Source organism: Centruroides sculpturatus, unplaced genomic scaffold (assembly GCF_000671375.1).
Source record: "Centruroides sculpturatus isolate CEXI.00-Female unplaced genomic scaffold, Cexi_2.0 scaffold999, whole genome shotgun sequence".
Lineage (NCBI taxonomy): Eukaryota > Metazoa > Arthropoda > Arachnida > Scorpiones > Buthidae > Centruroides > Centruroides sculpturatus.
Window position 1 is genome coordinate 140,861 of NW_019385237.1, and position 12,643 is coordinate 153,503.

Below are 12,643 nucleotides of genomic sequence, written 5' to 3' on the forward strand. Positions count from 1 at the left end.
TAAAAGATTTAGCAAAATATTCTTCTAGTTTTAGATTATACAGACATTCATTTTCTTTAACGAATGTTTAAAAAAATGAATGTCTCTATAGATACTCGTAATGAAGTGAAACGAGTGTCTTTATCGATATTTCTTTATCACACGCCATGTCTCTTTGCAAAGAAGTTACTGATTGCATATACGTGTATTCTGCATAAGTGCCTCAGTTCTTGCTTGTAATAGTTACGTTCTACAAACGTTGTTACTCTATTAACTGTTGAATTGCAATATTGTTTCAGAACAGCAGAAGTGGACTGGGCCAACAGGGACCCCCAAAAGCGTATTCCTTATTGCTTCTTCTCAGTGCCATCCTTTCTTTTGCTAACTTTTATCAAGGTAGCCATGCGATCCAACACGTACATTTGCAGTCCCGAAATGTTGCTATGACAATTATATACTGGAGTGTGTTGTGCTGAACAATTACTTTGTGTAAACCAATCTTAAGAATGTTTGTTTTAAAACAATTCGAAAAATTTCAACGTTTAAATAATAGCATCTTTTAAAATGTTCTATAATAATTTTATGTAACGCCGAGTACCTTCGTTAGTTATAAATAAAATCCGCCCTGTAGACATTAAAAGGGCCTTTTGGTTCTGGACATTGTACGACCAAATCGTTATACCAGCTTCTTATAAATTACAAAAGAGAATTCTATAAAATAAGTATGTTTTTATTATTTACTTCGCTTTATTATAATTAATAATTACAAGAGCATTAAAATTATAATCAATTCTACGATTTTAACGGTCAGTTTATTTGAAAAAATTCTGTAAAGTGACCGATAATTTCCCTTTTTTTTTTTTTTAGTTTAGTAAAATCTACCTATTAAAGTTGACTACTATTTTGTATAATAAGTAAAATTTATTACTTTATATACAGATATTTAACATATAGTTAAGTTAGTGTGTATTTAGTAGCGATTACAATTCGTCAGTCGATTATCGATCAGCTGAGTGTGCAGTAAAACTTTGTCTTTCTGCTTGGGAAGTCAACAATCAATTCCCGGTTTCCCAGTTTCCAATTCATTGATTATCTCAGAGAAAATTTATCAAATTCTTTAAATATTGTAAATAAGTGATAACATCACTTAATATTCACCACTATCATCGAAAATATTCAGTTTTTGTCATTATAATCTCTTTTCTTTATTTTGAACGTAATATACTAAACAAATCTCTGAAGAACGGTCACTGATAAAAATATAAAAATGTCTCCGCCGTTTAGAGGTTCGCACAGTATTTGAAAAATGCATGAACTTTTTTCTTTAAAAACCTGTTTTTATTACAGAAAACAATTAACCGTAAAGGTAACGACAGGTGTTTACGTAGGAGCGGGAACAGATGCTTACGTTTACTTATCGATAGAAAACGAAGATGGAAGAAGAAGCGAAGAATTTTCATTAGACAAATGGTGGAGAGATGATTTTGAAAGAAAAAGAACGGATACATTTCGAGTATCAGTAGATGATAGCTTTGAAAGCATCAATACCATACAGATACGTAAGGATTCTCGCAAATCCAACGATACATGGTACCTGGAAAAAATTGTTATAGAAGACGAGGGAAAAGAAATAATCTTTCCAGTCCATAGATGGATCGAAAATGATACAAAATATATGTTAAAGAAGTACGATTGCTTTCTACCTCAATCTGATCCCCACAAAGAACAGAGATTGAAGGAACTTCAGAAGAAAAGGGAAATCTATCAATATGAAGTTTATATTGAGGGTGGTCCCGTACAGGTTAGCGTTATTTACATTAAATTTTAATTAAATATCTTAAAATTAATCATTTAATAATTTTTATATGTAATTTAATGAAAAATTAAGTAAATCATTTAATTTTTATTAAATTATCTATTTTAAATTCTACTGGATGCAACATAAGAATCCTGGATCGAATCTAGCGGCGCCCGCAGACTATAAAAAAGAGGGCACAGGATATAAAAAGGGGCATCGAACATCACGCAAGAAGCTTCAAACTCTATGATTCAACATCGAATCAGCGCTCCCATAAAATGGCGGGGTAACTTGGTTTTGAAAACAAGGAATGGGGTATTGGTCAACATACGACAAAGTTGCATGGGTCAATGGAGAAACATCGTGCATTAGTTTCTTTATATTTGCTGAATAGACTAGAAATATGAATTTTCTCTTGTTTGTGTCTCCCTTGGAGATTACGAAAAAAGGGAACCGAGAAGGGAAAGGAGCCCGTACATTGGAAAACGTGCCCCTGAAAAGGGGCACGTTTCCCAATGTACGGGCTCCTTTGATCGAATCCATGGATTTTCTTGATGTTGGATTTTTGGGACATCAATTGGGATTCTCAGATGACTGCCCCAGTAAACCTTTCTGTCAGTGGCAATCGTAGGCCTGCTTGGAGATACTTCAATTACTCTCTACAGATATTCAAGTAGATGGAGGCAGAATTTACTGCATGTATGCAGTGGTGCGTTATCCCGTGGGCAAAAAAGGCAACTGCCTGGTTCCCCGTTGGTGCCTTTTTGAGAAAATATTTTCTTGCCTTGTTCTCAGTTTTGAAGAAATATTTTCTTATAAAAGATTTACTCAAAACATTCTCCCGAAAGAAAATTTGAAGTCAACACTGTACATGTGGTTCTATAATATAAATTTGCCTTAAACCCAAGAAGCTATAGAGCGCTAGTGTGTATATGTCTCCTTGATATCCATTCGTCCCCACACAACAGGCTTTTTAGGTCTCATAGACCTCTTCCATTTACTATTTCCTCATTCTAGAGAAATACTAAATTAGAATTTAATAGTTAATTACAATTGTAACGAAACCTTTATTTATTTAGATCAAAACAATTCCGGACAATGAAAAATTTACTTACGAAGACAAAGTAATTTAACCTGTTTTTATCTTTAAATACTGTTTGATGTACTTATGAAAATGTTAAATATTTAAATGTTTTTCAGTTCGAAATCACGGCACAATCTATTAAATCGAAAATGGGAACTGTTGTAATTGATGCAACTACTGGAAAATGGGATTCATTAGAAGATTATAAAAATATATTTAAGCATCCTCTTAATATCTTAGATACACCGCACGTAAGTATTCTTAATTTTCATAGGCTTAACTTTCCTGGATATTATGTATACATAATAATGGAAAGTATTGGAATCGTGTCAAATTTGATCCACCGAGTATTTTGCACCATGTTTTGATCCTAGTAAATCACCATGTTTTGAAATCCCCTGAACTCAAAAAAGTTTTTAAAAAGGGGGGAAAATTCACGGGGAGTGAGGGGTGTGTGCGTTTTGCTGTCTTTAATATTTCAGGATAGGGTAAAGTTTAAGAAATAAAATTTGGCATGGTAACTTATATATAAAAGGCATTGATGCTATTAAATTTTGGTGGTTAAAGGTCGAGGTGATGCAGAGATAGAAATGGTTCATGTGTGATATCTTGAGAAGGATCGGATATAATGAAGATTTTACTTATTAATTATTTATAAAACTCAACACTACTCTCGAAATTAATTTTTTTGTTATTTTATGATAACTAATAATATAAAAAGATATTTATAAAAAAATCATGTAACAAATAGCGCCACACACAATTTTATTTATGATTAATAATATAAAAGTTATTTTTTAAATAAGATCTCATAACAGCCGGAAAGATTAGGCAACTTGTTGCTGGATTTTTTAATTTGATAGTTAATTAGGGACGAATTTCTCATAGAAAGTCCTCCGGGGAGGCATTCCTTTCAGTAGATTGCCCAAGAGTTGTATTGTCTTAAACCATTAAATTTATCAATGTTATCCACACTCGATACTAGATTAAAATCGATTTCAGTATAGATTATCTGTACATTATAGAAGACTTACCAATAGACATGAAGTAATGGCCAAATATTTGAACCATATTCTATGGGGAAATGGTTCCCCATAGAATTCCTTCAAGGATGTTATATCTAACATCAATTGATCAGAATCCATATTTATCACATTAATAAATTTTTATTGTCATAAAATTCTAATTAGTTTCTTACATGATTTCTATTAATAGTCTCTAGAAAAATGGATGGAAGATTATTGGTTTGGATTACAACGAGTCCAAGGTGTAAATCCTAATTTGCTGAAACTCTGTGATAAAATACCAGAAAAGTGAGTTTTTTTATTTTATAGTTAAATTAATATTTATTTTATTAAAATACTTAATATCGAAAAATATAAAATTGTTTCAAGTTTTGGTATCGAATCATCTATGGTTGAAGCATTTCTTAATGGATCGAGCCTAGAAGAATCGATGGAAAAGAAACGGATATTCATCATTGATTTAAAAATATTAGAAGATATTTACACTGCTGAAAATCATGTTGTAATTATAAAATAATTTATAAATTTACTTTTTATATTATTTAAACTGTCTACTTAAAATATATTTTTGTACTAGGTGTGTAAGCCCATAGCGTTATTTTATCTAGACGATAACGACAATATTCTGCCCATTGCTATTCAATTATTTCAAGAAAAAGGACCCGATAATCCGGTGAGTTTAAAACATTTAATTAATGGTGAAGTTCGAAGTTAATCGGACGGTTTTTAAATACTTTTTTAAACTCTTTCCGTCCTGTGGGCACTAAGAATGCCTCTTTTTAGCAAGTCCATTAAGGGCCATAAGGCCAGGCCCACAATGGGGCGACCGGGTGGTGAGGAATGGAGCCAACATCTCTCGATTAATTTTCGAAACCTGAGATTTCGATAATTAACCGATCCTCACTCGCAATGTCTATAAAATGAACTTCCTTCACAGACACGCCTGTCGTTTGGGAGATCCTCAGAGTTTTTTCTTAAGAGAATGAAAGTGGGAAGAGGAGCAAAGGCGAAAAAAGAAAACGTGTGGAACTGAGCGTAACAACAAAAGTAGATGGTTTAATTCAAAACGCTCTGAAGGTGTATCAATTACTGGCCCAAATGATCGTTACAAAAGTAAAACAGCTTCATTCCAAAGTCTACATTGCCCAGGCACGTGCTTCCTCTAATGGTTGGTTTCAAGGATTCAAACAACCATACAGCATCCTAAAACTAGAAATCTGTAGAGAACAAAAGTCTGACGATTATTGCGCTGAGGAGAAACACCACAATATTCTTGAGAGGTTGATAAGAGATAAATTAATATGCCAGTTAATTAGCATTAATGTCAGTATAAAAGCTAAAACATGAAATTAATGTAAGAACATGATTTCTTACGATGAGGATTCAGGAATTGATCTACTAACCATCTATTCATAATATTAATTATCAATTGATTCCATACGAAAGATTACAAAAACAATTTTATTTCCTTATTTTATATCTTTCTACTTTGTAGGTGTTTACTCCAGCAGATCCTCCATATACTTGGCTTTTGGTCAAAATGTATTTTAATCATGCTGAGGTCATGTACCACGAATCATGTACCCATTTAGGTATGAAATTCTTCCGATTGCAGTGTCCCACTTGCAATTTTTGAATTATTCATTACTTTTTTAGATATTTAAGTGTGCAGAACTTGAAATTTTTAATGTGTTTTATCTGTATGTAAATGTGTTTTTAATGTTTTTTATGTCCATACTTTTGTATTTATATAAATTTTTTTTAAATATTAGAATTTAAAATTAAATTTTTTATAATTTTATATTAGGTTTTACGCATTTCTTAGCGGAAGGAATAGCAATATGCACTCATCGTAATCTTTCGCCTTCTCACCCGATTTTTAAATTATTGGCTCCTCATTTCTTTAACGTAATAGCCATTAATAAGTATGTAACTTTTTAAACATTTTACTTAATAATATTATTTTAACCATTTAAAATTTTTAATGATGTTTCTTTTAATGTTAGCAGAACTGTTGTGAACGATTCGAAGCAAACAATATTAACTTATGTTAAACAATCTGCAATAACTATTGTTTAATTCATGTCAGAAACTAAAATATTTTACATTGAAATTTACTTATAAATGTTAAAAAAGTTGCCAAAAGACATATATTTGTATATCTTACGTGGGAAACCTTCTTCACAAATTCAATAATATTTCTAATTAGTGAAAAATCCACTGGAGACATCAAATTAACAGAAATAAATGAAAATTTATTGAAATTTGAATCAAGAACTACAAGGATCATGAATAATTATAACTTATTTTAATATTACTAATTTAAAAAAGACAGTAGCTACACTTAAAATATATCTTAAAAATCAATAGATGCATTGTCTGGTGATTTACCAAGCAATGTGCCACTAATCCAACTGATACATTGCATCCGCCCATTGATATAGCCTAACTGATGCATTACAACCAAATAATATAATTGGTGTGGCTTTAATACAACTGAATAAGCAAGACCCTTCAGGGCTTCCTAACCTGTAGGATCTTATTCATTTTTTATCCATTACGTATTTCGGACATTGTGCTTAAAGTATATCAATTTTTAAGATCTAGAAAATCAAAAGTAATACAAAAACTAAATAATTTTAACACAATTAACTAAATTCCTGGTTTCTTTTTCTATTAGTCGATCCATTGCAATGGTTATCAAAATTCATTCTGTAAATAAAGAGAAAGCACACAACGAGGATGATTCTTGCTGAAAAATTTTATATGGAAAATATTTAATAAATATTTATAAATATAATCGAAACAGAGTTAAAAATATGCTTAAATTAAAATATCTTGCAGGAAGAATCTTAAACAATTTCACAGTAGAAGAATTTGAATCAGAAAGTTTAAACTAAATGGTCATCATCTATTGATCCATCGATAATAAAACTGAATATATTTAAAGTTACGCATGAAATCATTAAAATGCTTTAACACATTATATTTCTAATAATTACAAATTCTAATTTTAAGATTAGCTATAGAAACAATAATATCTCCCGGAGGATGGATTGATAGGACAATGTCAGTCAAACGTGAAGGAGTAATACAATTAGTTGAAAAGAGGTATCATTTTTAAATAATACTTTAAAGTTTTGTCGAATATTTTAAATGCTTTTTATTCTTTTAGTTTAAAAGATTGGAAGATGGATACAAATGGAAATATTCCTAAAGAATTTTCTAACAGGGGTGTACGTATTAGTTTCTTTTTCTTCGCAGAACCATCTTGTATTTCTTGCTTAATTTTATGTTATGGAAACAGAAATATTAAGACTGATCTTCATAGATTTACAAAAATCAATTTATTTATCTAACGATAATATGAAGTTGCAGTAATCCATTTTATTTATTTAGTGACAGTCTCATCATTTGTCACGTAACTTATTAGGCAAATAATAATTTAATGCTGCGAATAATTTAAACAATATTCATACTTTAATGACATAATCCAAAATTTTGGATCCTGCGTAATAATTTAGAGAGAGAAATACAGTAACTGTTTAGATTAATATCCTAAAATTAAAAATTTTTATCCTTTGCAGGTACTCGAATCAAATATACTTCCAAATTATCCATTCAGAGATGATACAGTAGCTCTATATAATGCAATTAGAATATATGTCAATGATGTCATAATCCATTATTACGGTAAATTACAATAATAAATATTATCATTTATTTATAAAAGAAATTAAATGTTAAGATAATTATACTTTATAGAAGATCCCGAAGATATTACCGAAGATTGGGAATTACAACAATGGAGAGAAGAATTAGTAAAAGATAAATCAAATGGTGGAGTTGGATTGCAGGTTTGTACATTAAAAACATGAAATCTTCATATTTTAATGCGACTGTTTCATTTTTATAAAATTAGCAATCAAAGCAACGCAGAGATCACGCGGTATCATTAGTACTTATCACGCGAATTCTTTAATTTTTTGATACATGCCACATGGCCAAGTATAACATGAGGAAACCAGATTCTCCATAATAAAACACAACACAAGGATGGTGTGTGCCAAGGGGAATGCCTCCAACATTTTCTATGGTAAACTAGGTCTTATTGTCACGGGCAATACAAATCGAGACGTCATTCCTCATCCCTCACCATTAAGGATCAGGCTGCCCGTAATGGCGTATTGTAATTGGCCTTACAATATCGCGCTGATTCATCAATTTTCAGTAACTAACAATGTATCCAAAAGAATTTCGAAGTTATAAAATGTAACGTGATTGTAACACATTGCAGGGTATACCAGGAAATTATAATGGATTTTCTAAAATCGATGAAATCGTTGAATTACTCACATCAATTATTAGTATCTGTAGCATTAGTCATGCTGGAGCTAATTTCTTACAATATGATGAATACGGTTTTGTCCCAAATTACCCCATGAGTTTGTATGGCGATCCGCCACGTGATAAAGTAAGTTGTATTATGTTTGTATTTTTATATTTGTATAATTCTTAAAAATAAGAATAAAAAATTTCAGACACCATTAACAGAAGAAGATATAATTGAACATCTACCTGATCGTTCTGTTACTTTGGATATAATGACAATAACTTCTGTATTAAGTTTTCGTGGAACTAATTCTCTTGGAAACTTCGATATTCAATATTTATATGATCCTGCAGATGTTGAAGCTATTCAGAAGTAAGCATTTTAATTCACTATATTCTAAAATAATTAAAATTAAGAAAGATCTTGAAATAATACATTTCAATGTTATTTTATAGATTTAAAAAAAATTTAGCTGAAATTGGGAATAAGATTGAAGAGAGAAACGTTAACCTGAAACATCCTTACACTGTTTTACACCCGAAAAATGTTCCCAATTCTATAAGTATATAACTTCCAAACAACCATTGAAAATACTGCAGAAAAAATACTTATTATTCAAATTACTATTAAGGAAATTTTATAGCTTTAAACAATTATTATTAATAATAATCTTAATTTCATATCTGTTACAAATTTAATGCTTTAATTTACAAAATTGATAATGTAATTATTATAATAACAAATATAAACTCATTAAATGTATTGCATTAATATTAAATAAAAATTCATCAACGAGTTGCTTAACTTTCTTGGCTAAAGAATTTAAAATCGTGTGTGACGCCATCTGTTATGATATTTTATTTTTAAAAATTTTTAGATTATTAGTTATTATAAAATATCAAAAAGATTAATTTTGAGGGTAAGGATGAATTTTATAATAAAAAAAAAATTGTAAATTCTAATAACGAGTAGAATCTTCATTAAGTCCGATCCCAATTGAAATATTACACGTGATCCCTCTATATCTTCTCACCCCCTCGATTTTTAACCACAAAAATTTAACAACATCAGTTTCCCTAATGCGCAAACTTTCCTGCAAAATTTCAGAAATTTTCGACAAAAAACACAGGAGTTATCAAGTTTCAAAGTGGATAAACAAAATCCTGCCTAAACAAAATCTACGTGGTCAACCCGTCCTGGGGAGGCGCTAACCCACGACTAAACTCCCAGTGTTCAGGGAACGGAACCGATTGGCCACTGGCGGGGCCTGAAAGCAATTTAAAAGTAGTTTCACTTGTACGTTTTTCTTGTTATACGATATTTCTCTTCCCTTGAAAATCGTATAAAAGGAATTCGACTGTATACTGGTTTCGGTATATCAATATTCTAAAATCTACATAGACCCACCAGCGACCGAGCGGTTCAGTTCCCTGAACACAGGTAGTTCATTCGTGGGTTCGCGCATCGCCAGGGGCGGGCTACGAAATGAAGACTTTTATCTGTAATTCGATCATGTTTGAGAATCAGACAGGAATATATTAACATTTTTTTTATTGTAAATTGAATAATTGATCACACAGTAAAGTTTTATCCGCCATTTTTGAATTACCCTGTACATATACGAATATAACAATGAGGATAGGTGGCTGAGCGGTTAAGGTGACGACCCGCCGCTCTGGAAGACCCAAAATCGAATACGAACGGATCGAAAAATTCCAAGAATTTTTCGTGGGATTGTCCGTCTGGATATGTAGGCCCTCGTGCCTTATCTCTTGGCTGCCCCTTGTGGCTTGGACGAACCCGTAATTGGCTTGCTAAAAAAAAGAGTCCTCTTGGTACTAACAGGGCGGAGAATTTTTACAAAGATATATGTGTATAATAAGTAAACGAAAATTCTTGTATTACATAGATAATACAGTATAGGGATGAAACCTTTATCAATCTATCACCTAGTTATTTTTAAAGTTTCTATAGCCACAAATGTGAGTATATGATAAAGATATTTACAAAGCGATAATAATTATTTTTACTGCGATAAAACTAATTAATTTTAATGTTATTTGTCGTCGTAACTTTACAAATGTAAAGAGCGAATGAACGAAATAGGAATAATTTAACGCAACTTTAAGTTGAATCAATCAACGGTATTGATCAATCAAAGTTGAATCAACGGTAATTATTTTCCAGAGAATCCTTACATGGCTCTTCGTGAAAAATTATTTAGTAAATATATACGAGGATTGAAATTTTAGTAGTGAGAAAATTGGATACCTATTATTAATATTTCAATATAGCCTCCGTCCATTAGTGGGACCGATTGTTATGATTTTGGAAGACGTTCGATGCCATACTTACTTCTATTGGCATCTGCCACTGCACGATCCATTGCATATGTAATTTCTCTTAATTAAAAACGTTACTCACAAACTGGTTCATTCACCTAGCAAAAAAATCAAAATTATATGGAAATATCGGTTGAGTGTGGAGGACGTTTCAGAAGTTCCCATTACCACCGAGCTAACTAAGATGTTCATATAAGCTGTCTAATCAAATAATAAAAAACACAAGCTGTAAGTTTCCACATCTGTAATTTGGTCTTTCAGATATGTATAAACGTCATTCACATTTAATTTTATCATACTGCTGTCTGTAAATTTTCACTATTAAAATTTTAACCCATGTACATATAAAGAGTGCTTTATTTTTTTTTTAAATTGAATTTTATATTCATATTTCCTAGCTGAAATAAATTACAACTGATTTAAAAATATATATTTGAAAACAATTAGCATTGATAATTGATATTAATAAATACTCACGCAATGATCCATCTATGAAATAAATAAATCCTTTTCCGGCCCAGCAATGGCTGAATGAATAAAACCACTGAGCGCTGGTTCGCACCTCACCGAAAGACTTTCACGTATTTTTTCTTGGTTTTCTTCACGTTTCTAATAACTAAATATGGGCGGCCAGGTTCACGTTGAAAGTCCTCCCGAAAAGCATTCCCCTTAGCAGATCGCCTATATGCTATTGATTCATACTGAGTGGCCCAATTTCAAATACTTTATTATATACAAACTACGCAAACATTGTTCAAAATAGCGCTTTGACACGCTCAGAAATCGCGGAAGTACTTAAAAAATGATGTGATTATTTAACTTTTGGGTCAGTATCTAATACGATTCATAATTTACCATCTAATACAATATATTTTGATGTTTATTATATGCCATGACTCTAACAACGATTTTAAAGATTAATGAACGTTTATGAAAATAAATGAATAAATAAATTGCATCTAAAAATGTAAATTCATTGTTTGGGCAGATCATACAACAATACAATTTATCCTTGAAAATCATTTTATAATAGAAATTACCGTAATGAAAAATTTATAAGATGCTTAATAGAAATTCAAACAAAATATAAGAAATGAACTTGATGGAATAAGGAAATGCAACACTTGGGCGATCTGCCAAGGAGAAGATTCCTCCTGGGAATACTTCCTGTAAAAACTGGCCTCTATTTAGATGTTAAACACGTGAAGGAAACTCGGAAAACTCCACGTGGCCAGTCCGTTGGAGAGGCGCGAACCCACGACCAACAACCAATGTTCCGTGGTGTTACTCAGTGTTCAGCGTTCAGTGTTCACTCGGTGGGCTTTCATGCAACTTAGATCATATAATGTTCAATAGAAATGAATAAGAAGTAATTATCTGTGTTCTTAACCAGTCTGACTAATTTTTATTTTTCATTCGTATTCATTTCACGTTGAAGCTACAAGGGATTCTTTTTATTAAATTATATCCTGTATTGCATTTATTATATCCTTGCTAATATAATTATATAATTCCCATATATTCAATTGTAGACAGATGAAATTCATAGAAATTAAATATTAATTAGTCGCTTTGAATACAGGTTAAAATAATAATTAATGATAAATAAAAACTATTTTAGGGTAGAAATTTAATATTTTATATAAATATATGACATAATTTCTACAATTAAAAATTTTAATTAAGTACACAACATAAAGTTAAACATGTTGAGTATTTAAGTGAATCTCTCAATTAAGTTTTAATTGAGAATTTCAAAATTTGCAAATTTACTAATTATTCTTGGATGTAAAACTTTTAAATTTTATTTATTTTTTTTTAAATCACATTATTTTTAAATAATTAAATTATCAAATACTAAATTATTAGACGCTAAATCTATATAGGTCCATCAGTGACTGAGTGAATAACACTATTAAACACTGGTTGTGGGTTCGAACCTAGCCAACTGGCTGGCCATGTGAAGTTTTCAGGATTCCTTCACGTTTGTAACACGTAAATGAGGACTTAGAAAGTCCTCCCGGGAGGCATCCCCTTGGCAGATCGATCACGTGTCGCGTTGCCATAAACAAATAAACCAAA

The 12,643-nt window shown here is 31.0% G+C and overlaps 1 protein-coding gene across 1 annotated transcript; it reads left to right on the plus strand.

Moving 5' to 3' along the window:
• The first annotated feature begins 1,285 nt into the window (after positions 1–1,285).
• LOC111636555 (allene oxide synthase-lipoxygenase protein-like) lies at positions 1,286–8,816 on the plus strand. The gene is made up of 15 exons (XM_023381835.1): positions 1,286–1,780; positions 2,857–2,901; positions 2,978–3,112; positions 4,077–4,174; positions 4,256–4,388; positions 4,464–4,559; positions 5,382–5,478; positions 5,694–5,811; positions 6,905–6,997; positions 7,062–7,122; positions 7,474–7,579; positions 7,652–7,743; positions 8,184–8,360; positions 8,428–8,591; positions 8,675–8,816. Exons 1-15 carry the CDS (start codon positions 1,286–1,288, stop codon positions 8,787–8,789), a joined length of 2,025 nt encoding a protein of 674 aa, XP_023237603.1. The 3' UTR covers positions 8,790–8,816.
• Positions 8,817–12,643: the final 3,827 nt, after the last annotated feature.